The following is a 27924-nucleotide window of genomic DNA, read 5'->3' as shown; positions in this document are numbered from 1 at the left end:
GGCTCGCGTGTGTCGTCCTGGCTACTCGGAAGCCTGAGATCAGGAGGATCACAGTTCAAGGCCAACCCTGGTAGCTTTGTGAGGCATCTCAGCCACTGGCGGGGGCTGGGCGTGGAGGCTGAGCGGTGGGGGGTGGGGAGGACGGGAGCCGGCTGCTCGCTCCTGAGGCTGGTGCGGCTGGCCGTGGGATCCGCAGCATCCTCCGCCGCGGGCCTCACGTCGGCGCCCTGGGGCTGCTGTGCTCTGATGGCGGAGCTTGTCCATCCAGAGCCCACCCGAGACACCGTGTGCAGAGCCTGCATGGCTGGGAGCTGGCGGAGGAGGGGGCCGGGCTGGGTGGAGCTCAAGATGGGAGCCCCGTCCACACCTCTGGGGCCCCCTCACCGGGAGGGGCGTTCCTGGAGATGTCTCCCCCTCCACGGTGCTTCCAGCTCGTTTCTCCTGAGCCACTAACTGGCAGCTCTCCAGGTCGCCAGGAGGCTGAAGGACACCGACGAAGGCTTGGGAGTTTGTCCCTGAAGGTGTGTTGGCGGCCACTTATTTGGCGATCTGGCCCCCTGACGTAAAACACCTCACACGTGGCCTTGAACTTCTCTCAGGGCTGTTGGTGTGCGTGGCCGCCATGGCCTCCTAGCGGCCCGACTGGGTGCGCAGAGCCGAGGTCTTCATCCCAGAGGCAGGAAGGGCATTCGTCCAAGGTCACAGGCGACTGGCCGGCGGAACGGGACTCCCGACACCTTTCTGTGCCCTGGGCTGTCCCCTGGAGTCCCACACTGTCATGGCGGTGCTTCGCTGAGTGCCCGCAGGTCCCGGGGTCCCCACTGCCCGGCCACCCGGGACGTCCACACACCACGTTGGCCGGGGCATCCTGCCCGAGCTGGCAGGGCTTGGGGGCCCAGGATGGCCCCTCCTGAGCCCGTACTTGTGACCAGTCCCTTCCTCCCCTGGCTCCTGGGGTTCATTTGCTGCAACGCAGAAGGCCAGGCCCTCCTCCCCCTCCCTGTGCACCCTGCCTCGCCCGCCTGCGTTGTGGGGCACCCACTGTCCTGCCGGGCTCCAGCACCGGGTGCCGTTGCTCTGGCCCCTGGGAAAGCTGGGGCGAGGAGAGGCTGGCTGGAGCCCCGGCCAGCCATTGTGTGCTGGGCTCTATCAGCAGCTGGGTGCGGCTCTACTGCCAGGCCCTCCCTGGGGAGGAAGTGTCCCTGTTGACAGGAAATGCAGGACAAGGCCTGGGAGGTGTGTGGAGGAGGGGCAGCCAGCCACTCTGGGCCCCCCGAAGAGGAGTCTGGGCTCTGGTGGGGCCAGGGGTGGGTGGCCCTCTTCCCACCCTAAGCTCCAGGCTTCTTGTTGTGGAAGGAAAATATTCCATCTCGTAGGCATCTCCCCCCCAACACCCCTTCCTCCAAGATAGCCACACCCGCGTGCCTCCGGGGACCTGGCTGGGTGACCCCGGCACACGGGAGGCTCCGCGGAGCCCGGTTCCCCATCTGCCTTCCCTCCCTCCGGCCTTCATCTGGCTTCCCCACCAGCAGTGCCCTGGCTGCCTCACGGAATCCCAGACGCCAGGGTCATGGCCGCCTGGCGCCGAGTGAGGCCTGGAACGTGCAGGCCTGGGGCAGGTGGGGCTGGGCCCCCGCCTACCGCCGTCAGATCCACGCCGCCTCTGCCCCCTTCTGAGGAGAGAGGAGGTGTGGAGAGGGCAGGTGCAGAGGAGAAGGCAGAGAGGAGGCAGAGAAGGGAGGCAGAGGGAGAGAGGGGAGGCAGAGGGAGAGAGAGGAGGCAGAGAGAGAGAGAGAGAGAGGAGGCGTGGGGAGGGCAGGTGCAGTGCGTGCGGAAGCTGCCCGAGTTACTGAGTTGGATCTTCAGCTCACACGGAGGTAGACCCGAACGGTTCAGCCTGGAAGGAGCAGTTCCTGCGTTCACCGATCGGTTTCCGTGCCATCCCCGCGGGCCCTCGTGTAAACCCTGGGGATGGAGATGTTATTATCCAATCCGTGTCGCCGACGAGGAAACTGAGGCCAGGATCACGGGGGGGGGGGGGGGGCTGGGGCCGCTGGGCAGACAAGCGGCAGAACTGTGCCTGACTTGAGGCCATCACATTCTAAACCCCGAGCCCCTTGACTTTTTCCTCCCCTGAAGAGATGGGGATGGGGTTGGGACCCAGGGTTGTGGCTAAGCCAGGCCGGGACACCCATGCCGTGCTCAGACCCAGACCCACAGGCCGCCGGCTCTGCCGCCCACATCAGCCCCGGGCGTCCCCGTGTGGCTGTGTGTCAGTGGGCGTTCGGTCACTGTCACGAACACCCGAGAGAACTCACAAAGAGCACGCCTTCTCCTGGCTCCCAGGGCCGGCCGCCCGTGACCACGTGGCCCGATGGCTTTGGGCCCGAGGGAGGGCTCAGATGAAGAGGGGGAGCACATCTTGTGGGTGCGGAGAAGCCCGACCCCTCGCAGAGCTGCGGGAGCCGTGGGATCGTAGGCGGCCACGCGACCGGTGCGAGGCAGTGTGCCCCTGTGCACCCGAGACGTGAAAACACACGCCCGCACCAGGCCCCGTGTGCAAATGTCCCCAGCAGCGTCATTCGCCTGGCACAAGTCCAGACGCTCGAAACGTCCAGCAGAAGAGCGGACAGACACACAGTGTCCGTGCGGCGGCGTAGTACTGAGCGAGTAAAAAGGGATGGAGTGCTGCCGCTCGTTATCCTGCTGATGAGCCTTGAAACCCTCAGGCGGGGGAAGGAAGTGAGTCTGCAGAAGGCCCCTTTCCAGTTCTACTTAGGTCACGTCCAGGATAGGACGTCCGGAGAGACAGGAAAAGAGGGGGCACCGCTCCTGTAGTCCCAGCCCCTCGGGGGGTGAGGCTAGGAGGCTCCCAGTTGAGGCGAGCCCAGGAAAAAGCCTGAGACCCTGCCTGGAAACAACAGCGTAAAAGCACGAGGACCGGGGACGGGGCTCTCGGGGCAGAGCTTGCAGGGCAAGCAGCCCACCACGAGGCCGTGTTCCCGGCCCAGCGCTTGCCCACACAGGACCCCGAGTTCAGTTCTCGGTGCCACCCAAAAATAAGTAGGGTAGGTTTGCCCGGGGACCTGCACAAATAGGAGTGAGTGCTGAATGGGGGGGGCTGCTGGGAGCGCCCCGTGAGCGAGGGGTGCTGGGCTCTGGAGAACGGCCCCTCTGGCGGGGACGGCCTGGTGGCGCGCGAGCCCTGCCCGCCACGCGACGTGAGGAGGTAAACGGCCCTCTCCCGACCGCCGGGCTCCCGTGCCCAGGACGTCACGGGCCGCAGCCAGCGTGACCCGGGCTCTTACTCAGTGCCAAGTGGAAGTGGAGTGTCCTGCCACGCCTCCCCCTCCGCCATGCTTCTGGGAACCATTAGAGGTTGTCCCTTGGCTGACCCTCCCGGAGGAGCCGAGCGGAGCCCCGGCCAGCCGGCCCAGCGGGCTCATCCCAGAGCCCCATCGCTCGGTGGGTTGGCGGTGGGTTCCCAGCCCCCACCCCCGCCCCCACCCCGGGTCTTCCCCAGCGTACCCATGGGAGGCCCGCGGTGGGGCAGCGTCTGCCCGTGTGGGGAGTGGCAGGGGCAGCTTTGAGCACCAAGGAAGCGCCTGGGCTGCGGAGCCCCCCCCCTCCCCCCGAGCTCTGGGGCCCGAGGAGGGGACTGGGGGTGTGGGGAGAGTCCTCCCCGCCGCCCCGCCCACGCTCCGCCCGATCTCCCTGCCGGTCCGTCCGCGGGCCAGGGCCGCGGTGTCTCCCGGAGGAGAGGCCTGGTCCCCGGGGGAGCCGTGCGCCCCTTTGGCCGGGCCGGGCTTCCAGGCAGGCTTGGGGAGCAGGCGCTTCGTGCTCAGAGTGGGGCGCGGTGACAAGGCATTGACGTGGCGGTGGCTCAGGGTGGCGGCTCCGCTGGGCTGACCGGAAAGGACCCGCTCTGTGCCCGACAAAATCCCCCTTCAGTCCCGCGGTCCCCCCCCCCACGTGGTGGAGAAGAAACAGACAGGGTGAGGGGCTCGCCTGAGGCCAGCGCGCCCGGCCCCTGGGTCGCTAGGCTCGGCCAGCCCGCCCTCCGCCTCGCCCCCCGCGTGGGACCCCACGGGTGAGCAGGCGAGCCAAGGCACACGGAGGCGGCCTGCGCTTGCGCCTCCCGTGGGCCAGCCTGGTCAGCTCGCCCGTGGTGGCCCCCATCGGGCCTCTCCGAACCCCTGAGCAAGGGACCGGGGGGGCGGCCTGGGGGAGGGTGATAAGCGAGTGCCATGAACCCCACCACACGTGCCCAGGTGAGGCAGAGGCGTGGTCCCCGCGGGTCCGGGGGGAAAGGGGGCCCCGGGGGGTGACGTGTCTGGGATCTGGCTGACGGGCGGGGCCGTGGCGGGGGCCCCGGAGGACGCCGCTGTCAGGCCAGGCCCCTCGGTGGCGTGTGTCAAGGCCCTGGGGCCGCCGCTGGCTGCGCAGACGCCGGTGCGGCTGGGAGGGGGGCCTGGCCGGGTCCCCTCGCCTCGCCGCTACCCGTCAGCCGCGCTAACCACTCTGTCCTCCTCTCCGCCCAGCGCCTACACGGAGCCCTACAAGGTCTGTCCCATTTCCGTGTCCCCCGGAGATGACGTCACGTCGGAGGAAGAGCAGGGCAGCTCAGAAGAGGACGACGGCACCCCAAGGGACCCCAGCCTCACCCCCAAGGTAGGCGGTCCCCAGGGAGGGGCCGGGCACGTGAGGGTGGCGGGGGAGGAGGGGGAACGTCCCCCCAGCTCTCCTGCCGTGTGGGAGGAGCTGGAGGTGCCAGCGTCCCGGCCCATCCAAACTCCAGGCCTTGGGGCAGCAGGTGGGCAGCTCTAAGAAGCACTGGCGGCATGGCCCTGCCTGTGACAGAAGGCTGGGCGGCTGCGCCCACAGACACCTCAAGTGTGGGGTGGCGGGGGCTCCCCGGGGCCTTTGGGGGGGGGCGGGAGTAGCCGAGAGCTGTGGGATTTGAGTCAAGATGGACGTGGCACGTGCCGGCCGGTTGCTCCCCCCCCCCCGGAAGCTGCGCCCCTTGCCCTCTCGTTTTAACTTCACCCTCAAACTAAAGATCTTCCTGCCTCTGCGTCCGGAGCAGCTGGGATTGCTGCACCTGACTTGAGTTACCGTTTTCATGGCTGCCTATTATTCCGCGGGCAGTGTTAGTGGTCACCCGACCGTCCTTGCAGAGGGACGTTTGCGATGCGTGATGGGGTCTCTCGCTGCTTGCTGTCCACCGGCAGATGGCGGTGAACGCGTCCACACACCTGGTCCACGCGTGCGAGGGTTCCCGGGGCAGGGGTGGGGCTCAGCCGGGGGGTGCTGTGGGAGGTGCGGGGGCTTGGCACCCATCTAGAGCACTGCACAACCCCCTCCCCTCCATCCCTTTAGGGCGTTTGCCTCCTCACACCTCCCCGTAGTGCAGGGGGGGTGGGGGGCAGGGGAGGGCTTGTCCACTCCCAGCATTCTCTTCTCTAAAGACAAAGGCCTAGCTACATCCCAGGGGCTCACACCCGTAATCCTAGCCACCCAGGAATCAGAGATCCTGAGGCTCGGGGTTCGAGGGCAGCCTGGGCAGGCAAGTTTGATAGACTCCACCTGCAAAGGAGCCAGCACAAGCGCAGCGGGAGAGGCTCGGCCTAAGTGGCGGAGCGCCCGCGGAGGAAGCTGCGGCTTCTCGGGGGAGGAGCACGGGGTCCCCGGTGCCCGTGGGCGCCCATCAGGTAAAACGGTGCTTACGACAAGGACTCCAGGAAGGGGACGCCGGACGCTTCTTGCTTTGTTCTTTTTTTATTTCTTTTCTTTTTGTCTTGTTGTTTTCCCCCCCTTTCTCTGTCTTTGGGAGGGCCAGGGGAAAACCCAGAAAGGGGGGGTACTCACTGGACACTTGAAAATGAGCTACACAACTTGGGGGCGGGGGTGGGGAGAGGGGAGGGGTGACATTGTCCAGCGGAGGTGTACTCCTTACCTGGCTTATGTAACTGTAACCCCTCTGCACATCGCCTTTATAATAACGAAAACAAAACTAGAAGGAAAAAACCGGGAAGCTGGAGGCCCTGAGTTTGAACTCCAGTAACACCAAATGAACCAACCAAAAAGGCAAAGGCCCCCCTCCTCCTTCCCCCTGCACCCCCAATGCCGGAGACGGCGCAGGCCTTCCCGGCTCCGCGCCCCGCACACGACGCGCGCGTGGGTTAGTGTGCCGCAGCTTCAGGACGCGTGTTTGGGTGCGGAGGTGAGCTCCCCCCTACCACATGTTTGGGGTCAGCAGAGAAGTGATTTGGGGAGCAGAACAGGAGGCCAAATGCAGCCGGTCCACCCACGTGTCTGGCCTCAGATGCCCCGAGGGCGTAGGGGAGGAGAGGAGACAAATGGAGACGGCTTTACAAACGGCCCAGGCGGAGAAAGGAGACATTCAAAGGCGGGCGTCCGGCCCCTGCTCCCTGACCGTGAGCCGCTTTCCAGGTGGACCGGACCCCTCCCGGCGCCTCCTCCCTTGTGGGCCAGGGTGTTCGGTTCCGTGAACCCAGCAGGAAGCCGGGCCTGCCGGCCTGCCTTTCAAAGCATCTCCCCATTGACACTAACCACCTTCCCGGGGCTGGGCCGTGGTTTCTTTTCTTCTTCTTTCCTTATGCCCAGTCCTGGAGCTTGAACTCAGGGCCTGCGTGCTGGCCCTGAGCTTTTTAATCAAGGCTGGTGCTCTGCCATTTGAGCCACAGCTCCAACTTCTGGCTCTTTGGGGTCCTTTGCTCGGCGATGAGTGTCACAGACTTTCCTGCCCAGGCTGGCTTTAAACCTCAGTCCTCAGAGCTCAGCCTCCTGCATTGTAGCCGCGGCTTCCTTTCTGGCTGATGGGGTGTGGTGGCGGCGGCGGCAGCCCTGGGTGTGCAGGGGTCTCTCTCGGCTCTGCACGTACGTCCACACGTCCACACGGGGGTGCAGGAATAGATCCTTGCTGCTCCTGCTCTTCCGCTGTTGAGACCTGCCACGCGGTTCCCACCGCGGCTGTTTGTTCCTTGTTAAGTGCAGAAGGGTTCCGCCTGCTCTCCCCGCTCCTCCTTTCCCAAGGCCTGCCCGCCTGGCCTGCCTGTGCTGGGGTGGCGGCTGCCCTCCCTCCTCCCTTCCCCCTGTCCCCCCTCCCTCATGCGTGGCATTCCCAGAGCAGCCGCGCTGGCTCGCCCCACACGCCTCGGAAGCCCCACAGACGCTGGACGCGGCCGGTTCTGTCTTCCGTGAGCCGCCCCGAGGGCCTTCGCACTTGCCGTCCGTTCCGCGGAAGCCTTCTTCCCGCCCTCCGTGCGTCCGGCCGCGCGCTCCACGCTACTTCATCGGGGAGGCCTCCCCCGACTGGGTGCAGCCCATCAAAGCATTCCTGGTTTACACCCCATGCCGTAATTGATTCCTCATTTCTCCGCCTGCTTGCGCACTGCCCGCCCTCCCTCCCCAGAACGGCAGGCGCCACGTGTCCCCATAGAAAAGCATTCGCCCCGCAGCTTCAAAGAAACTCACGAGCCGCTCCGTGGATCAGGCTCCGCGCTGCACGCGAGGCCGGGCCGCAGCCGCCAGTGCCCGGCAGTGGGATGAAATGGAAGTGCGTGCTTGGCTCCGTGCCTGGCCTGCCTCGTGGCACACTCCGCGGCCTTGCGCTGGCGAGGAGGGCCGTTCCACGGGTGTCCTGCGCCCACGGAACTCGGAGTGTTTGCTACCCGGCCCTGCCACCCGGCCTTCCCCCGTCACAAGGAGACACGAACAGACTCGGGACGTCTGTCCGCAGCGGGCACCGGCGCCTGCCTGGAATCCTAGCTATCCCGAAGGCTGAGGATGACGGGATCTCGGGTGGAGGCCGGCCCGGCAGAGAGGTCCCCGGACTCCATCTCAGGGGAGAGAAGCCGGGTGTGCTGGTGTGTGGCTGTCCCCGCACCACAACGGAGCCAGGACAGGTGGACGTGGCTCAGGAACGTTCCTGGGCCAGATTAACTAGCGCAAACCAGGGCTGGAGGTGTGACCCAGCAGTAGAGCATCTGCCTAGCAAGCACGAGGCCCTGAGTTCAAGCCCCATTATGCCCCAAAACAGTGTCTTGTAATTCCCTTAAAAATAACAAAGCTCACTACATTTTAACACGAACGTCAGTATTCATGTTAACCTCTCTAGCAGAGGTGGGGATTGGATGCACGTCCTCACACTTGCTAGGCAGGTGCTCTACCACCTGAGCCACACATCCAGTCCAGTTTTGCATTGGTTCTTCTCAAGGTAGGGTCCCATCTATGTCCAGTCTGGCCTGGGCTGCCATCTTCCTACTTGTGCTTCCTCTTGTAGCTTGTGTGGGCGGGGGTGGGGGGGACAGGTACCCAGCCACTGTGCTTTTCTCAGAGGTGGGTAACAGGTGCAGCCCAACCATTGGTTGAGATGGGGGTGCATGTCTTAAGGACTTTCATGCCTGGGCTGGCCTTGAAGCTGGATCCCTTGGTCTCGGCCTCCCCAGTGGTTAGGATGACTGGCTAAAGTCACCACACCGGGCTGAACAACCATAAAGCAAGCAAAAACAGCTAGCAGGAAGAGTGGCCCTGGCCTGTGGTTTCAGCGAACGCGGCTATGTCTGGCGCTGTGGTCCAGCACCTCCGCCACCCCCCGCCCCCCAGGCTCAGAATGTGTGTGCTGCCCCCCCCCCACTGGGAAAGGGAGGGAATTCCTGAACCTCAGAGGTCCTCAGACCACCGTGGGGAAACCAGAGTGCAGAGACAGAGCACCGGGCTGCCCCCTCCACCCCAGCCCTCCTGGAGGAGGGACCCTCCCCTCCAACCTTTCCTGTGCCACCTGGGGATGAAGCGACAGACTTAGCCCCCCACCCCCACCCCCCCGGCAGCCCCGTGGTCACTGCCACCACCACGGTAGAGAAGGGTGACGCACCATGGCCCCCCCCCACTCCTCGGAGGAGCCCTGTTCCCAGACGTCCATCCCTGGACCCCGATGTCAGCCTCCCACCTCTGCGTTCACTTCCTGCTTAAACAAACAGCTCCATTAAACGGCCTAGTTGGGCGCCGCCCGGAAGCGGCTTGTGCGGAGCCTGGGACACCCCGCCGGCCAGCCGCCCTCCTTGGCTGTCTGGCGGGGACGCATCCGTCATCCCCAGACTGGCTGGGGCGGGCCTGCCCCGCGCGCCCTGCCCCGGGACTGCCCCGCCGGCGGGAGGGACGTGCGGGACCGCCCGTGCCGACGCTCGTGGATGAGAACGATGACCTAACTGCTGTCCATCCTCCCACTGGCTGCCGGGCGGGGGGTGGGGGGAGGAGGGGGGAAGCGTGCCCCGCTTCTGCATGACGCCACGGACACGTAGCTTACCCTGCGGCCGGGGCCGGGGCGGGCGAGGATCGAGGCGCTCCTGATCCCAGGGGAGACCCTGCCACTGCCCCGAGCCCACCTGGCCCCCCTGGTGCCAGAGGACGGGTGTCCCGGGGGGGGTGGTGGCCGCCACCCAAGGAGCCTGGGTACTTGGATTCATCACACACGGTCCCCCGTTCATAGCTCTTCTTATTTTCGTTTCCGTTTTGTTTTGACCTTGGGTCTTTCTGTATATTCCCGTCTGGCCTCAAGCCTGCGAGCCTCCCGCCCCTTCCTCCTACCCAGCTGGGGCGACAGGTGGGCAGCACCGCCTCGGGCTCAGCTCCTTTATGTTTGGTGGTGCTGGGATGTGGCCTGGCACTCGCCGGACCGGTGCGCTGCTCGTGAGGCCACGCCCCCAGCCCGCACCAACGTCACCCCGTCATTAGATACGGCGAGGGCTCCGGTGTTGGAATCTGGGCTCCGTGGCTAAACAGGAAGAGATGGGGGACGGCTGAGGGAACCGGGTGCGAAAGTCACACGGCAGGGGGAACGCCCTCCTCCAGAGCCGCGGGGGTGTCTGGGGGTGTGGGGCCGGGGGCTGGGCGCCGGGGGCAGCGCCGGCCGGGGGGGGGGGGGGCTGGGCAGCCCGCTGAGGTGTCGCTGTCTCCGCAGGTGGAGGGACAGTCCAGGGCCCTCGTCATCGCTCAGGAGCTGCTGTCTTCTGAGAAAGCGTGAGTGCCCAGAGCCGCCCCCCCACCCGGTAAAGCAAAGCGCCCCCCTCCCGCCCCGCCCGCCCACGAGGAGTTCACGCGGCCTCGCCCCTTTCCCTCCGCAGGTACGTGCAGATGCTCCAGCCCTTGGGCCTGGTGAGTCGATCTCTTTAATTGTCCTCAACTATCTGCTCCCGAGTCAGGCTGGGATTCCGGCGGCAGGCAGCGAGCAGTTCACACTGACCGCCCCGGCCCGTGGCGCCCGCCCGCTTTCCAGCCTCCGGGTGGATGTGCCGGGCGTGAACGCGCGCACGCGCGCGTGTGCGTGTATACACTCATGCGTGTGCATGGCTCCCTCCTGCTGAGGACAGGGGAGCGGATGGGGTGTTGTGGACATGGCCGGTGCCTGCGAGGGAAGCCCCGTGCCCCCCAGCGCCCCAGACTCCGTATCTTCGGTGACGTGACAGCAGATGGCGGCAGCTGGGGAGCCGGGGCCTTCTGGGTGCCCAGCACTGGGGTCAGCGATCGTTCAGCTGTTCGGCCCGGCTTCATCTTTCACGACTGATCTCATGTGTTTTTGTTCAGTGGCGCTGAGGAACGGTGCTGTTTTTACCGGCCCGGGCCTCGGAGCCCCTACAGCGAACAGGTCTCTCTCTTCCGCAGCGGGGAGAAGAGGCGACGGCGCTGCTCTGTGTAGATAGGATTTACGCACCGCGGTTCTGCGCCGAGCCCACGCTAGCTTGGGGCAGGAGAGACTCGTGTCACGAGGTCTGCAGAAGAGGCGTCACTGGGACCGGGGATGGAGGAGGGTGCTGCCGAGGGCAGGCTGAGTGGCCTTGATCAGAACTTTTCTGAAGGCTCTGCTTGTCCGTTTCCCCATCTCACTGGGTCTTCGTAGTTTCAGGAGACACTGGATTAGCTGGGTGAGAGCCGGTGGAGAGAGGCTGGGTTAGCCGGGGGGAGAGGCTGGGTTAGCCGCGGAGAGCTGGTGGAGGCTCAGCGTGGCTCCGTGGCCTCCTTCCTGCGTGTTCAGGCAGGACGCTGGCTCCGCCCTGGGGAGGAGGGGGCCTTGCGTGGCGTGGGGCCTTGCTGGACCGGAACTTGCTTCGCGGCGTGGCGCGTGGTGTGGCCGTGCCGCGTGTGTGTGGACAGGATGTGTTCCCCGCTGGAGCTGGACCGGGCGCCCCGAGCTGTCCCTCGGCCGGGCCGCGCGGCGGCTTTGCCTGAGTCCTCTGCGTCCTCGCTGGCTGCCGGCTGCTCTCTGTCATCTCGGGAGCTAAGGGCCGAGCTGGGAGTGTTGGCTTTCCTCTCTGGCTTCGATCCGGTCCGGTTCCGTATTTGTTGTGGTTTTTCGGTTGGTCGTGGGGATTGAACTGTGGGCCCGGCCTCTTCAGCTCAAGGCCCTACCGCTCGAGCCACAGCGCCACTTCTAGTTTTCGAGCGGTTAATTGGAGATGAGAGTCTCACGGACTTTCCTGGCCAGGCCGGCTTTGAACCGCGACCCTCATCTCAGCCTCCTGAGTAGCCAGGATGACGGGCGCGAGGGGCTCTGCCTTTCGGAGCTGATTTCCACCGCTCGTCCGCCGTCTGCCTCCCTCGCCGGCCTGCGCCGGGGGAGAGCAGCGCCCCTGCGCCCAGCCACCCCGACGGTCTCGAGCAGATCCGTGCGCGAGGCGTCCTGTCCCGCGGCTGCCGGAAACGTTCCTGCCGGCCGGCGCGGCGACGTGCCCAGGGTCCCTGCCCTCCAGAACCGGCAGCCTGAGCCGGAGGGCGGGGGGACACCCAGGCCCCGGGGCCGGGCTTCCGGGCTCCAGAGAGGACCCCAGTGGAGTCCCGGGAGGCCGTGGGGACGGAGCCGATTCACCGAGAATTCACGCCATCGCAGAGCAGAGCCGAGCGAGCTGAGCTCCCCCCGCCGACTGTGAGATGGGGCGGGCCAGGCTGCTGCCCGCACGTCCTGTCCTTTCCGTCCTTGGTAACAAGGACGTTCACCTTCCCGCCTAGTGGGCGCGCTTTCGGCTCCTCCCGACGCATGTGCGCCAGCTGCCAGCGAGCAGCCCGGGCGGTGGGGCCTCTGGGGGTAACCTAAGGGCCTGGGGGACAGTGGGGTACCTGAGGGGCCAGTGGGCGGCGAGCGGACGGGCGGGTGGCGCACCGGGCAGCGGTGATCCACTCGCGCGGAAGCCGGGCTCCCCTCGGGCAGCCGGGGCTTTGGGCTGTGTTTCGAGCCCAGCGGCCCCGGGCTCACGGAAGCCACGGGCCCGGGGGGGGGGGGGGGCCGCTGTCCCCCGCTCCCACGCCGCTCCGCGTGCACAGCCCCGCGTCCTCACGTGAGAAGGGTGTGAGCAGGCGTTCCGTGCGGCGCTCGGGCCGGGGTCCCCCACGGGGGGGGGGGTGCTCCGCGCGGGGTGCTGGGGGGCCGGCTCGGGCGGCCCTGTGAGCGGCAGCTGGGCCCTGGCGTCTTGGGGCGTACCGGTGAGGGTGTGGGGTGCGGTGACGCGGGGCCGGGGTTCCACGGCCGGGAAGCCCTCGCTCAGGCCTGTCCCCCCGGGGCACAGGATTTCCACGCCGCCGTCACCCGGGCCCTGGACGAGGCGGACCCCGGCGGGGACGCGCCGGCCCGGGAGGAGCTGCGGCGGGGCCTGAGCGCGCTCCCCGCCATCCTCGACCTCCACCGGGGCATCCTGGAGGACCTGGAGCAGAGGCTGCGGGACTGGTGAGGCCCGGGACCCCTCCCCCCTCCTCCCCCCACCCCGGGGGACGCGAGTGACCCCCCACGCCCCCCCCCGGGCCGTGTTCTCACCGCCCGTGCCCCCTCCGCGGCCGCAGGGAGGCCCAGCAGAAGGTGGCCGACGTGTTCCTGGCACGGGAGGCGGGCTTCGAGCACCACGCCACGCACGTCGTGCGGTTCGACCGGTACCTGGGGCTGCTGGCCGAGGACTGCCTGCGCTCACCCCCGCTGGCCACCGCCGTGCGCGAGTTCGAGGTAGGGCCCCGTCCTCCGAGACCCGGCTGCGGCGCGGGGGGCCTGGGTCGGGAAGCACGCCCGGTCCCCTGGCCGGGACCTGGGGGTCCGGCTCCCCGTGGAGAGGGGCGCTTCTCCCTGGTGCTGACGCCAGGCGCGGGGCCGGGCCCGGGTGCGAGGGAGGAGAGCCTGGCTCGGAAGCCGAGGCGGTGCAGGGAGAGGCGTGAGGTGCGGGGGGCCGGGCCGGGCTCCCTGACCGGCGTCTCCCTCCGCAGCAGCGGGGCGCGCTCGGGGGCGGCTGGAGCGTGAAGCACCAGCTGCTGCGCGTGGTCCAGCGACTCTTCCAGTACCAAGTGCTGCTCACAGGTGGGCCGGGCCTGGACGTCCAAGGGGCGGGGGGGGGGGCGCGGGGGCCAGGCCTGTGGTGAGGATCACAGCCAGGTGCTCCGTGGGTGTGGGTTGGTTGAGGGGTGACGGCAGGGTGGGGGGGAGCCGTATTGTTGGGTGTGGCTCGGTTGTCTGATGAGGGAGAGGGTGGGCGCCCCGCTGTTGTGTCGCCTTGGGGGGGGGGGCGAGGGGCCGCAGCGGAGGTCAGCGGTGCTGACCTCTGCCCTTGCTTCTCTTCCCAGACTACTTAAACAACCTGTGCCCAGACTCCGCCGAGTACGACAGCACGCAGGGTGAGTGGGAAGGACCGCCTCCCCGCCCCACCCCTTCCCCTCGTGTGACCCCTTCACTTCCACTCTGGGGAGCCAGGGACACGGAGGCCGAGTGGTCAACTCACGGTCGTCAGTCAACACAACAGTGCGGTTGGGGTCTGATGGGTGCCGCCCGCCCGTCCACAGGCCCTGCAGCCGGGGAGGCGTGGGGAGGGGGGCCGGGAAGGGTCCCCCCCCACCGCCCACCCCACTGTCGCTCTCTTCCCTCCCCAGATGCGCTGAGCCTCATCTCCAAAGTGACAGACCAGGCCAATGACAGCATGGAGCAGGGGGTAAGTGTGGCCGCCCGCGGTTGCTTCCTGGGGCCGGGGGCCGGGTCCTGGGCCCTCTCTACCTGGCCCCCCTTGCCTGGTGCCCCCCGTCCGCCCCCCGGCTCTGCAGAGAGCCGGAGCCCAGCCCCCGACCTGTGCTGAGGGGCTGGGCACCGGGCGTCGCTCTCGGGGCCTCAGGTTCAGCATTTGAACCACCAGGAGGCCACAGAGCCGTGCAGGCCTGGCGAGCAGAGCCCCGCCGTGGCCGGGGCCGCCGCGGCCCCCGGGGGCGACGTGGCGAAGGCCCTTTCTAGGCGCAGCTCACGCCTCTCCCGTGGAGTCTGGGCACGGGTTCAGACACAGCTTTTGATCGCCCACGGAAGGCTGGGGACGGCCGAGGCGCTGGACCCCCTGGGCTGACACCGGGGGACCCTGTGCTTTTCAAGACACTAATCGCGGGCCTACTGGGTTTCTGCCAAGAATAGCAAACCTCAGCCTGCATCCTAACTCTGGTCCAGGGGTTTCCATGGCTACCCGCCCACGTCGTCGCCAGCTGTTGTTATGCTGGAGTTCTGGGTGGGAAGGGCCGAGGCCACGTCCTAGCTCCATGGCGAGTTCAGGGGTGCGTTAGTCGTGGCCTCCATGGGTACAGGAGGCGGGGGTGGGGGTGGGGGGTGCCGCGGTGTGGCTCCTGGGTGTACGGGACCGGCAGTCATCACAGGAGAAGAGAAGGAAATAGCACCTAGCAGGAATGGCATCCCGAGGGCCAGGCCTTGGGCTGGGGCGGCACCGGAGGTGCCGCGGCGATGGACGCGAACCCCAGTTGGAGAGGAAATCACAGCTCAGTTGAGCACTGACCCGCGGACGCACGCGGCACCAGAGGAAGGGAGGCCATGCCAGTGAGGAGGGACGGTGGGGGGGCCCCGGGTCGGGCTCGCACAGGCGCCAAGAAGGCGGAGGGAGGGAAGGACTGGCCTGGGACCAGGTGTGGAGAAGGGAGTCAGGCGTGTGGGTGATCCCATCCTCCAGGCCTGAGGACCGGAGGGACCGGAGGGGACCGGAGGATAGGAGGGGGGAGGGAGGGAGGGAGGGAGGGAGGGAAGGAGGGAGACAGACAGGAGCTGCCTGGGGAGGAGCAGCAGGAGCCAGCTGAGTGAGCATAAGAACCAGTCTCTGGGACCATTTCTGGGGTGGCCCTCTGCCTCCCCAGCTCCAGGCCCCGTCCTCCGGGCAGCCAGATGCCGAGGTGCTGCGGGGCTCGTGCTCTGGCTTGGCATGGGGCAGGTGGGCTGGCTTCTCCCTGCCCCCCCCCAGCCTGCCGCGTGAGGACAGTCCTGGTTGGCAGGTTGTCTGGCTTCACGCAGTGCTGGAGCAAGAGCAGCGCTGGTGTGCGCGGCCACGCCCGGTGGGAAGGGAGGGACCGAGGGGGTCCGTGGAAAGGGGATTTCTGGCCCTACAGCTTTCACCCCGGCCACCTGCCTTTGCACTGCCCGGGCCGGGCCGGTGCTTAGCCCTAATTCTGGGGTGCTGTGCCACAGAGTGGGTGCGTCCCCGTGTGTTCCTGATAGTCCCGAGGGGGCTCCTCAGGGTTATTTCCTAATCCTGCATCTCAAGCAGCGCAGGCCCGTTTACCTCAGCAGGATGTACTTTCCTAGTTGCTGTCCCTCGGGGACCCCCCCCACCCCCACCCCCGCCGCAGGGCTGCAAGCTGGGACGGGACGGGCCAGCCTGGGGCTCCGAGTTCCTGAATCCCAAGTTCTAAGCGGATCGAGGAACGCAGGCCCAGAGCAGGAGCCGCGACCTGGAGACGCGCGGGGTGTCGGGGGGGGGGGCACGAGGACCGTCCCCCGGGGACACGCACTTGGCCCGACTGCGGCCAGCCTTGGCACCTACGTAGGTGGCATCTGCAGCCCTAGGCCGGGGCCCCAGCCCCCCTGCCGTGTATAGGTGGAGTTTGAGGCAGGGCCTTCCCAAACTCAAGTCCCTTGGCTGCACCGGAAGCGGTGGCAGCCCTTGCGGAGGTGATAAGGCACCCCGAGGGCCTGACGTCTCCCCACTCGGCCTCCACCACAGGAAAACCTGCAGAAGCTGGTGCACATCGAGCACAGCGTCCGCGGCCAAGGGGATCTCCTCCAGCCAGGAAGGGTGAGTGCCGCCGGGCCCGGCCGATAAGCTCCATTGTTCAGTGGGCCGGCCCGGCTGGGCCTGGCTGCAGGTGCCATTTACTCCAGGACGGGTGGGGCGCCCGCCCCTGGACTTGTCCACCCTCCGCCCTGCGTGCTGCACCGTCGGCGTGGGGCGATCAGAGGACGGTGCCCGCGGTGCTGTGTGCCCCGTGGTTCTGCCCACCTTCAGGAAGAAGAGGCACCGAGGGTTTGTAGTGCAGAGCTGCTAAGGACGCAGAAAAGCATCAAAACTAAGAAGGATCTGAAAAGTAGCGTTGTGGGTGGGCGCCGGTGGCTCACGCCTGCCATCCTAGCTCTGCAGGAGGCTGAGATCTGAGGATTGAGGTTTGAAGCCAGCCCAGGCAGGGAAGTCCATTAGACTCTTACTTCCGATTTATCACCAAAAAGCTGGAACCGGAGCTGTGGCTCAAGCGGTAGAGCAAGCGCTAGCTTTGAGTACAAAAAGCTCAGGGACAGCGCTCGGGCCCTGACTTCAAGTCCCAGGACCAGCAGAAGAAGAAGGTTAAGAGACAGGCCGCTGGGGATGTCGCCCAATGGTAGACCGCGTGTCCAGTGCCAGGTTCCCGTGTTCTATTCCTAGCGCCAAAAACCAGCAGAGAAGGGCGCTGGCGAGAGAGGAGCAGGCATCCAGCTCAGCTCAAAGCTAGTGAGAAACGAGCCATCCCAGAGGAGTGAGGTTGGACTGGGGGGGGTGCGATGCGGAGCCGGCAAGGCTGTCACTGGTGGGGTGGGGGCTCTGTGAACCCACCCGAGGCTTAGGGCCAGTAAGTGTTCACCAAGTGTAGCGGCCATTCTGTTCCCAATGAGCACCTCACGGTGGCACGTGGCGTGCTGATGGACGGAGCCTTGGGGGCCATGCATGGGGGACAGGGTCCGGGGGCGGGGCGGGGGGCTGCGGGTCCCTCGCAGGTGGGCAGCTCGGCGTCGAGGTGCTCTGCCTGCTCCCCCCGGGTTCACGGCCTGTGGTCCCCCCCGGGGGCCTCCCCGGCCCTCCCCTGGGACAGCCTCACCTGCTCACCGGGATCCGCCTGTCTCCCCAGGAGTTCCTGAAGGAGGGGACGCTGATGAAAGTGAGGGGGAAGGACAGACACCCCAGGCACCTGTTTCTGGTGAGTGCCTGGCCCCGAGCCAAGCGGTGGCTCTGTGAAGCGCGGTGGCTTTCTCTGGCCAGCATTGAGGGACGGCTGCGGGACACAGCAGAGTCTCACGGCTGGAAGGCCCACCTGGCCGCCTGTTTCTTACTCAGATGCTTTGCGGGGGGGGGCTGCTGAGGTGTGATGACTCCCGGCAAACCAGGCCTCCTCCGGGTAGGGCTAGCTGCTGCACCTCGGGGCCAGGAGGGAGCCGGAGTCGGCCTGGCCAGTCGCCCTCCAGGAAGCGGGCAATCGCCTGGGCCTCCATGGCTTGGGTCCCTAAGGCCCGGCTTGGCCTTCAGTTCTGCTTGGCCAACAAGGTGACCCAACATTCAGTCTCTTTTTTTTCCCCCCTCTGTCTCTTTTAGACAGCCTCACTATACAGTTAAGGCTAGTCTTGAACTCAAGAGCCTCCTGCCTCAGCCTCCCAAGTGCTGGGCAGACACACACCGCCCACCACCCAGCAGCTTCCCCTGTCCCCTTGGCAATGTCCACCCCCCCCGCCCCCCGAAACTCCGGTCACGCTTGCCTGTCCTGAGCCCTCGCATGAGCGTAACCAGCTTATCCTTGCGCGTGTGTGTGTGCGTGTGTCTTTCTTCACTCTGCATTCGAGTGAGATTCGTCTGTGTGTCTGTGCGTCTGCGTGGCCACGTCTGTGTGTCTGTGTGTCAGGGCAGCTGTTTCTTGGAATTGCACAGCCCAGCCCGCCTGCTTCTCCTTCTGTTCCCCTGTGCTAGGCGTCGGTGGTGGCTGCTTTCTGACTGTCGGCAGTAAAGCTGCGGGAACATCCCCGCACGTGACACATCCAGGAAAGGGGCTGTGGCTCCTGCTGAGCACCTGACGGGGGGAGTGGTGGGGAGGGCTCCCGTGTGGTGCGGAATGGCGTTGCGTACCTGGAGGGGGTGTCACTTGGGGTGCGCCCCCGGGCTGAGGCCCCACCTCTGACGGAGCCGCCCTCTCCTCAGATGAGCGACGTGCTTCTCTACACGTCCCCGCAGAAGGACGGCAAGTACCGGCTGAAGAGCACGTTGCCCGTCGCCAGCATGAAGGTAGGCGGCTTCCCGGCCCGCCGCGTCCTGCAGGCTCTCCGGGGGACAGAAGAAGCCCCGGGGGACCCAGGTCTCCCCCCAAGGAGCCTGATCTCACCTGAGGCTGAGTGTGACCAGGGCAGCCGGGCCTCCCACACCTGCCGTCCGGGCCAGGCTTGCCCCGGTGGGGGGGGCGGGGGGGACAGAGATTACAGGGGTGTCTGTGTCCCGGCGGGGGGCAGGGCCGGCCCCTCCCCGCCCCGACAGCGGCTGCTGGCTCCCCGCAGGTCAGCCGCCCTGTGATGGAGCGCGTGCCGTACGCCCTGAAGATCGAGACTCCTGAGTCGTGCCTCACGCTCTCCGCCAGGTACCGGCCTGTCTGCGCACGCGCGTGTGCGCGCGGGGCGGGGGGGGGAGGGGGAGGCGCCCTCGGGGTCGTCTGTGGGGCTGGAGACACTCCTTTCCCTCCAGTGCTTCTTGGGCGCCGTGTGGTCACGGGCCCTCGTGGCATCTCATTGTCACGGAACCAGCTGTAGCTTCTCACCCCGGAAGCACGTGTGCGCGTCCTTGTGCGGTCCCGCCTGTGTCACGCGGGGCCGCGGGGGCAGCGGGAAGAGTCGGGGCGCGTGGTCTGGGCGCTCGGCAGCGGCGTGGGGCGCGGTCTGGCGGGCGCTTTCCTGAGGGGCCCGCGGGAGGCGGGGAGAGCGGGAGCCGCGGCCGTCTTCGTCCCGGCTGTCTCAGAAGCACGTGAACTCGTTATGAATACACGCCGCTCAGTGTCGAGGCCGGGAGTCCGGGGTGAGGCCCCCCCCACCCCCGGTCGTCCCGAGAGGCTGGTGCGCTCTGTACTTGGAGGGGGCCCTTCTAGCGGAGCCCCTCCCCGATGGAGGAAGCGGGGTTCTCTGAGGCCTCTTCCTCATTCGCAGCCCGTGTGTGTGAACTTGTGTGTGAGCCTGTGGGGGGCGGCAGGCCCCGTGCCCCTGGCCTCAGACCCGTCACCGCGGAGCCGGGGCGCAGGCGGGGGGGCCCCGGGCTGCTCAGCGGGTCCGTGCCACTCCACCCCCCCACCACCACGGTGTCCCCCGCCGCTGGGCACTCCCGCGCGGGGCCGTGGCGACCCCTGGTGGGCGCTGTGGGAACTCCTGCCGGGCGGGGCGGGAGCACAGCCTGCCCGCGGACGGCGGGGCGGGAGCGCGGCCTGTGTGTCGGGAGGCTCTGCGGGCGGACGAGGCGGGAGGCGCGGAGCGGATGTGCCATCGTCCCGCCCTGCCTCCCGCCAGCAGGGCCCTTCCCAAGCGTGAGCCCCCGAGAACCGACAAGATGAGGCTCCTCCGTACCCCGCCTCTGACCCCAGCCTCGCCACACGCACACACACACACACACCCCGCGTTAGGTGGGGGGCTGGCAGGCGGCCGGCGCTCCGGCGGGGCGGTGGGGCCGGGGGGCCGGGCGGGGCCGAGCTCACCGGCCTGTGCCCGCAGCTCCTGTGCGGAGAGGGACGAGTGGCACAGGTGCCTGAGCAGAGTGCTCCCCGAGGACTACAAGGCCCAGGCGCTGGCGGCCTTCCAGCACAGCGTGGAGGTGAGCGGTGGGCGCCTGGGGGGGGGGCCCGGCCCCCCGGCAGGATGTCTGCCTCCAACTGCGTCCCCACGTCCAGCCGCGTTTCTGACCCAAAGGCCGGCGGACCGGAACTGAAGAGAGATTAATTCAACGTGGGGGGAGCCCCCCTCCTCTCCCCCCACCCCCCCGCCGCCGACCCTGCCTGTGTCCTGGGGTGGGGGGCGGGCGAGGCTCGCCGGGGCAGCTCGCGGCCGTGTTCTGAGCGCGCCCCACGCTTGCTTCCGGCGCCCCAGATTCGGGAGCGGCTGGGGGTCAGCCTGGGAGAGAGGCCCCCCACCCTGGTGCCCGTCACCCACGTCATGATGTGCATGAACTGCGGCTGCGACTTCTCGCTCACCCTGAGGCGCCACCACTGCCACGCCTGCGGGAAGGTGAGCGTGGGGGGGGGCGGGGGGAGGGGGCCCCCGTCATCCCCGCCCGGCCTCGGGCTCCTCGGAGGAGGTGAGGGGTGGCCGGCTCGGCCCCCACGCACCCGCCGAGACGGCCACGACGGCTCCGTGTGCCGCGACGCCGCAGATTGTGTGCCGGAACTGCTCTCGGAACAAGTACCCCCTGAAGTACCTCAAGGACCGGATGGCCAAGGTGTGCGACGGCTGCTTCGGGGAGCTGAAGAAGCGGGGCGGGGCCGTCCTGGGCCCCATGAGAGGTGAGGGACGGGCTCTGCAGGCCGCCGAGCCCGGGGCCGGTGCCTCTGCGAGGAGATGCAGTAGACAGGGCTGTCACGCTCGCGTCGCGGCCAGGGCCTCTCCGGGGGCGCCCCCCAGGCCTGGGCTCTGTGGGGGACCTTCTGGGACGGGTGGGGATGGAGGCGGAGGCCTGTGCTGAAGGCGAGGGCCGTGGGGTGTCCCTCAGGTCAGGTGGGAGGGAGAGCGGGGTAGCCTGGGGCTGGGGGCTGTACCCCCCCCCCTCCAGGGCACACTGAGGTGTCCCAGGCCTGCCCCTCCCTCTGCCCTCCACCCCGGTCTAACCGCCCCCACCCGCCGCCCCTTCTCTCCACGCAGAGCGGCCGGTGAGCATGAGCTTCCCCCTGTCCTCGCCCCGCCTCTCCTCCGTCTTCCAGAGCCTCAGCCCCTCCACCTTCAAGAAGCAGAAGAAGGTGCCTTCCGCCCTGGCCGAGGTACGTCCGGCAGATGGGGGTCCCCGGGCCCCCGAGATGGGAGACTCTCCAGGGCATGGGGGCAGACCCCCCCCCCCCCGTTAGGGCAGACATCCGTGATGCCAGCCGGAAAGGGGGCCGCCTCCTGTGTGCCCCCAAAGACACCTGCAGGGGGGCTCAGAGCGGCCGCCCCGTCCTGCCCACCCGTCTCCTCCACATCGTCCCTCCTCTCCTCCTGCTGTCCTCTCTACATCTGCCCTTCCTCCCTCCCCTCCCGCCTGTCCCCTCCGCATCTTCCTTCCCCCTGCCCCTCCCCCCCGCCTGTCTCCGTCCTTGTCTTCCTTCCCCCTCCCCTCCCCCCACCCGTCCCCCTCCACGTGCCCGTCCCCAGCGCCACGGAGCCGGCTCCAGAGCTGTGCATCTCTGTCCTCTGTGCCGCCCCCCCTCCCACGCCGGGGGCCCGCCCACAAGTGGGAGGTGGGAAACCGAGTCTGGGTACACGTGCACAAGTAGTATTCTAACCAGGATCACAGGCAAGTGTGTGCCTGTGAATAAACGAAGCACCCAGAAACACGGGATCGGCTGTTCACGAGCCTCGCCGTGGGTACTCATTGTCAAGCAGCAGGTGGCAGGTGGCTTCACCAGTGGTAGCGAGTGACAGCTTAGGTGTCCGGCTTCTGTGCATTCGCTCACTCGTTTAGATATTAAAAGTCTTGGACATAGGGTTGAAGGTGTGACTCAGTGGTAGAGCCCTGGGTGCTGGGTGCCCCCCACCCCCCTGCAGCCTTGTACACATCATAGAAGAGGAAAAAACCTTAGTAATAATATGCATGTGGTTAAAGTTTGCGCTGGTACTGGGTCTTGAACTCAGGGCCTGGGCGCTGACCCTTTGTTCTTTTGCTCAAAGCTGGCACTCTACCACTTGAGCCACAGCTCCATGTCTGGCTTTTTGCTGGTTAATTGGAAATAAGAGTCTCATGGACATTCCTTCCTAGGATAGCTTCAGACCATGGTCCTCTGATCCCAGCCTCCTGATTAGCTAGGATCACAGTCATGAGCCACGGATGCCCAACAAAAATAAACACATAAGGGCTGGGAATGTGGCCTAGTGGCAAGAGTGCTTGCCTTGTATACATGAAGCCCTGGGTTCGATTCCCCAGCACCACATATATAGAAAACAGCCAGAAGTGGCGCTGTGGCTCAAGTGGCAGAGTGCTAGCCTTGAACAAAAAGAAGCCAGGGACATTGCTCAGGCCCTGAGTTCAAGGCCCAGGACTGGCAAAAATAAACACATAAAAATAATAAATATAAAAGTTAAGTGCAAAGGAATATATGGTGAAAGTATGTATCCTCAGCTTCCTCAGGGCCCGGAGGTCATCTCCATCAGATTTATAGCGGGGGATGGGTGCTGGTGGCTCACACCCGTAACCCTAGGGGCACAGGAGGCTGAGAGCTGAGGATCACGGTTCAAAGCTAGCTGGGGCAGGAAAGCCTGTGAGATTTACTTAGCTCCAGTTAGCCACAGAAGATGGAAGTGAAGCTCTGGCTTATGTGGCAGAGCACTAGCCTTGATCAAAAAAAAACTCAGGGACAGCACCCAGGCCCTGAGTTCAAGCCCTGTGACTGACAAAAATAATAATTATTATTATAACGGAGCCTTAACTTTTTTAATATGAATCTTTCGGGCTTCCCGCTTCAGCAGCCCCTCGGTGACTTGCACCTCGTGCCATCCAGCCTGGGCTGGGTCCGGAGGCCTGCTGAGGTGTCGGGCAGAGCCCCTCGGCCCCAGCTCACCCCCTGGAGCCCCGCCCCGCAGGAGGAAGCTGGTGGGTGGGAATTGCCCCGGGCCCTCTGTCCCCTGGAATGTGCCCCGATACAGCCGGTGGGGGCGGGTGGGCACCGGAAGCCCCTGCTGAAATCTGCGGTGTCCGCCCCGCTGCTTCCGGGTCCCTCCAGCCCCGAACTCAAAGCCGATGGAACCCTGGAGTGTCTGTTAAGAGCTTTGCCTTGTGTTCAGCTGAGTCGGGATAGCCCGTGCTCGTGACAGTCACCGTGGGAGGCGACACGGGCGGGCGGGGGATGGTGGATGGGGCCGGTGCGCGTGCGAGGATCCCTCCTCAAATGCAGGAACCTTGTGAGCGGGAAGCGCGGCAGCCATCGGGGCCGGCTGTCTTGAGTTGGGGGGGCCTGGGGTGGGGGTACCCCTCTCGAAGGCACTTTCCCGCTCCTCCTCCACTCACGAAGTCCTGCCGCTTTCACAGCCGGCCGCCGGCTGTGCCGTGCTGGCCCCGCGGCGGCTTCGCCAGCCGGCACCTGACCGCTCTGCTTCCTCCCGCCAGGTGTCGGCCTCGGGCGAGGGCGCCGCCATCAGCGGCTACCTGAGCCGCTGCCGCAGGGGCAAGCGGCCCTGGAAGAAGCTCTGGTTCGTCATCAAGGGCAAAGTGCTCTACACCTACATGGCCTGTGAGGTAGTACGCGCCCCCCTGGGGGCTGGGGTGCTGGGCCCTGGTGCTACCGGCAGAGACGGCGGGGGCGCGGTGCGCGTGGGGGGCTGCGGCCCGGCGCCCCATCGAGCCGGCCACGCCGCGGAGGAGAACGCCTTTCCCTTCGCTTGGGTTGCTCGGGACCACCTTCCACAGCGTGGAGGAAGCTACTCTTCGGGTGGTGGTTGTGTGGTGCCCGCCCGCACGAGGGCTTGAACTCGAGGCCTGGGCTCTTTCCCTTACCTCTTTTGCTCAAGGCTGGTGCTCTACCATCTGAGCCGCACCGCCACGTCCAGATTTTTAGGGGTTAATTGGTTAAGAGTCTCAGGGACTCTCCTGCTGGGGGCTGGCTTGAGCTGCAGTTCTCAGATCTCAGCCTCCGGAGTAGCCAGAATTAGAGGCTTGAGCCATCAGCTCAGGCAATGCTTCTACAGGAACGTGAAACGCATATTTTTGTGGAAAATTCTTTATGCTTTTTTTTTTTTGCTGTACCGGTATTAGAGTCCGGTGCCTCTGCTGGCTACGCAGGTGCTCTGGCCCTCGAGCCAGGCTCCAGCCCCTTTTTGCATGGGTTATCTTCGAGGTAGGGTCTTGCCTGCTGCCTGGCTCGTGCCCCGACTCCACGTGCTTCCCAATGTCGCCGGGGATCGCAGGCTCGCGCCGCTGCGCCCAGACTCCGCGCTCCCCCCGCCACCGGTGTACCAGGCTCACGGCACTGCGCTGAGCTACGCCTCTCAAGCTTGTTCCCAGGCCCGCCTCCGCCTGCCTCCAGCCACTAGGACTGCAGGCTTGAGCCGCTGTGCCTGGGCACTTCCTTTTCTTCTTGATCTGGAAATACGGATGAGCGTGGGCTAGGATGTGGCCCCGTGGCGAAGCCCTTGCCCACCACGCGCAACATCCCGGGTTCCACCCCCAGCACCAAAAAAAGAAATATAGATGAGGGCGCCCTAGCAACCAGCCTGTGCCTGTGGCTGGTCAGGGGCTGTGTGACTCGGCCTTGGCCCCAGCCGGAACTTGTTGCTCCTTCTGAAAGGTGTCCCTCCTCAGGCCCCATCTGCCTGGGCTGCCTTCAAACTGATCCTCCAGGCCTCAGCTTCCTGAGTAGCTAGGATGACAGGCGTGAGCCCCTCGACGGCGTCTTCTTTTCTAATCTCTCATTTGTGATCTTTGACTCAGAATTCATATACCCTAACTCTGCTGCAGCCCTTCTTCCTTATCCCACAACCATCCCAGGGTGCTGAGGTGTATACTTGTTTTGTTTTTATCAAATCTGTATTGTTTATGTCTGCATTTTTCACTTACGTAAATGTATGAGCATAGAAATCCCTTCACATACAGATAATCGGTTTCCCCATGAGCATTAGGTTTTTAAGATCCTTCTGTTCTCTGGCACACACTCCTAAATTGTGTGTGTGTGTGTGTGTGTGTGTGTGTGTGTGTGTGTGTGTGTATCCTGGGGCTTTCTGAACTCAAGGCCTGAACACTGTCCCTGAGCTTTATTGTTCATGGTTAGCACTTTACTACTTGAGCCACAGCTCCACTTCTGGCTTTTTTGTGACTAGTTGGAGATGAGAGTCTCACGGTCTTTCCTGCCTGGGTTGGCTTTGAACCACAATCGTCAGATCTCAGCCTCCCAAGCAGCTAGGAGGATGACAGGCGTGCGCCACGGCCTGGCTTGCTAGCCGTTTCATAGCACGCGTGCCATGAATAAGGGCCGGAGGGGTGTGCGCAGGGTATGGTATGAGTCCAGTGTCTGGACAACTGAGTCACCAGCTAATCAAGTCGATGGAAAGAACGTCAGAGGCCCAAATTCCGGCTCCTCGCCTTCCTGGCTCCGCGGCCTTGGGACGCGAGCTTCCGTCATTGAAGGGGACGGCTCCTGTGACGGTTGCCGTCGATGGCCTTTTGCGGGCTGCCTGTCCTTAGGCTGGCGGAGGCGAGGGGGAGGGGGGTGACCCGGCGGGTGCCCCTCACGGAGGCGATCCTCGCCGGTCTTCCACGGAGGCCCCCGCGCGTGCGGGTGCTCTCTCGGCGGTGCGTGGGGCAGCGCGTCATGTCGTTCTCCTTCCGCCGCAGGACAAGGTGGCCTTGGAGAGTATGCCTCTGCTGGGCTTCACCATTGCCCCGGAAAAGGAGGGCGGCGAAGGGGGGACGGCCTTCCACCTGTACCACAAGAAGAGCCTGTTCTACAGCTTCCGAGCGGAGGACAGCGGCTCAGCGCGGAGGTACGGGAGCTCCCCCGGCGTCCCCGGCCTTGTCCCCACCCCGGGGAGCGGCTCGTTCCCTCCCTGCCCACGGTGGCCACCCCTGGGCTCCAGCGGGGCCCTGGCCCCTGTTCCAGGCCAGGGGCGTTTTCGGACGGCTCCCCGCCGCATTGGCTCGGGTGCGCTGCCCCCCGGGCCCTCCGCCGCCTGTCGCAGCGCGCCGTCCCGCTCCGCAGGTGGATGGCGGCCATGGAAGACGCCAGCGTGTTATAGCGTCCCCAGCCGCCCGCACTCGGCACAGGCTCTCCGGTTGACGTGTGAACCCTTCCAGAAGCGACTCCACGGCTCGGCTCCCGGCTGCACCGCCGGGCCTGGCAGTTTCCTGTGACCCCATCTTGCCCGTGGGAGCGGAGCCCGAAAGGAATATTTCTGGAATCCTCCTCTCTGCCCGGTCCCCCCAGCCCGCCAGGACTCCCCCCGACCCGGCCGCGAGTTGGGCGTGCACCTGAGGCCGGGAGGCCAGGCGAGCGGGGCCTTTGGGAACGAATACAGAATTGTTTTTCAGAGGAAACGAGCTTTTCCCCATGTTTACTCGCGGCGAGCATCACCTCCCACAGCGCCCTCGGGTGACGCGAGCCCCGGCCGGCGGGGAGCAGCTTCTCTCCGGGAAAGCACTTTATTCTTGCCTAGCTGCGATCTCTGGTGCCATTTTCCAAGTGACACACTGAAGTCCCCGGCAGAGGGCATCCTCCGACGGCGACTCCGGCGTGTGGAAGGGCTCCGCCCGAGCTCCGCCGGCTGAGGGAGGGAGCGTGTTTCCTGCCTGCTGATCCTGAGACCGTTTCCTGCCATAACTTATTCAAGGAGAGACTCCCTGCCTCCCGCTGGAAGTCCTCAGTACCCCACCGCAGCTGCAGACGCAGCTGCTGTCAGGTCTGCCTCCAGAGGTCAGCCTAGACCCTGGGAAGACTCAGCGGTTGCTTTAATTTATTCTGTGCCTTTTCTGGGCCCCACCCGTGCATGTTCCAGAAGCCTGCCCGGCCCGCGCACAGGGACGCTCAGGCTGGAACGCCAGAGCCTTGCGATGTTCCGGAAGAGGTGAAGGAGAGAGAAAGGAGCTGTCATCAGAAGATGGTCGTGGCAGATGGTTCTGGACCCGGCGAGAAGCGCCCAGGGGGCACACGCAGGACGTGCAGCCACTTCCCGTTGGCGTGCCGCTCGTTACACGGATGATTTTACAGAGCAGAGAGAGCGGGGACAGGATGCCCTGCTTCTGTCATCACAGTGAGAAACGAAAGCTCACCCCGCGTTCTGACCTCCAGCCCCTCCCGCCGTCCCGCCCCCCACCCCAGGCGCTGCCCACGACCTTTTGTAAAAAGCCCCATCCCAAGGACTCACTTGCATTAAAGATTTTCAGGGAAATTTGTTTTCTAGTTTGCCGTTCTTCTTGTTAAAGGTGTGTACTAAACGTAATTAATGACTCAGACCATGTGACGAGATGGGTCTTTTTGTTAGTTTTGAGGTCTTAATTCTGACAGAACCATTTTCATCGGGTGTGGGTTCTGGGCCTCCTAGTCCCATTCAAGTTTTAAAATGTGGCCAACTTGGGCTGGGAATATGGCCTAGTGGCAAGAGCACTTGCCTCCTACACATGAAGCTCTCGGTTCAATTCCCCAGCACCACATATATGGAAAACGGCCAGAAGGGGCACTGTGGCTCAGGTGGCAGAGTGCTAGCCTTGAGCTGGAAGAAGCCAGGGACAGTGCTCAGGCCCTGAGTCCAAGGCCCAGGACTGGCCAAAAAAAAATGTGGCCAACTTTAAAAAGTGGCTCACACCTGTCACCCTAGCTACTCAGGCGGCTGAGCTCTGAGGATTACTGTTTGAAGCCAGCCTAGAAAAGAAAGTCCATGAGACTCATCTCCAATTAACCATCAAAAAGCGGGGTGGGAAAAGCCAGAGTGGAGCTATGGTTCAAGTACTAGAGCTCTGGCCTTGAGCAGAAAAGCTCAAGGACAGCGCCCAGGCCCTGAGTGTAAGCCAGGACCAGCGCAAGAATAAGATACAGTCATTCTTCTTATCTGAGGTTCTTTTCTGTGCTTTCAATTACCCGAGGCCAGTTGTGGTCTGGAAATATTAACTGGAAAATTCCAGAAAATAAATAATTCATGTTTTAAACAATTTCTACTACAGTATATTGTAATTGTCCCACCTTCTCATT

At 65.4% G+C, this 27924-nt stretch overlaps 1 protein-coding gene across 1 annotated transcript in view; it reads left to right on the top strand.

Moving 5' to 3' along the window:
- The window catches only part of Fgd5 (FYVE, RhoGEF and PH domain containing 5), a 42018-nt gene extending 14717 nt beyond the window's left edge, over nucleotides 1–27301 (top strand). The window contains exons 5-23 of the mRNA XM_048354789.1: nucleotides 4542–4671; nucleotides 9983–10041; nucleotides 10146–10176; nucleotides 12579–12736; nucleotides 12850–13006; nucleotides 13264–13351; nucleotides 13615–13665; nucleotides 13918–13976; nucleotides 16029–16100; nucleotides 17182–17250; nucleotides 18240–18323; nucleotides 18590–18669; nucleotides 19784–19883; nucleotides 20156–20293; nucleotides 20439–20568; nucleotides 20924–21039; nucleotides 23358–23486; nucleotides 25578–25726; nucleotides 25942–27301. Of these exons, the coding sequence (XP_048210746.1) occupies nucleotides 4542–4671; nucleotides 9983–10041; nucleotides 10146–10176; nucleotides 12579–12736; nucleotides 12850–13006; nucleotides 13264–13351; nucleotides 13615–13665; nucleotides 13918–13976; nucleotides 16029–16100; nucleotides 17182–17250; nucleotides 18240–18323; nucleotides 18590–18669; nucleotides 19784–19883; nucleotides 20156–20293; nucleotides 20439–20568; nucleotides 20924–21039; nucleotides 23358–23486; nucleotides 25578–25726; nucleotides 25942–25978 (1837 nt within the window). The 3' untranslated portion in view covers nucleotides 25979–27301. The remainder of the gene's footprint in view (nucleotides 1–4541; nucleotides 4672–9982; nucleotides 10042–10145; nucleotides 10177–12578; nucleotides 12737–12849; nucleotides 13007–13263; nucleotides 13352–13614; nucleotides 13666–13917; nucleotides 13977–16028; nucleotides 16101–17181; nucleotides 17251–18239; nucleotides 18324–18589; nucleotides 18670–19783; nucleotides 19884–20155; nucleotides 20294–20438; nucleotides 20569–20923; nucleotides 21040–23357; nucleotides 23487–25577; nucleotides 25727–25941) is intronic.
- Nucleotides 27302–27924: the final 623 nt, after the last annotated feature.

Source organism: Perognathus longimembris, chromosome 10 (genome assembly GCF_023159225.1).
Source record: "Perognathus longimembris pacificus isolate PPM17 chromosome 10, ASM2315922v1, whole genome shotgun sequence".
Classification (NCBI taxonomy): Eukaryota; Metazoa; Chordata; class Mammalia; order Rodentia; family Heteromyidae; genus Perognathus; species Perognathus longimembris.
The sequence above is the reverse complement of the archived record's forward strand: the minus strand, read 5'-3'. Positions and strand labels throughout refer to the sequence as shown.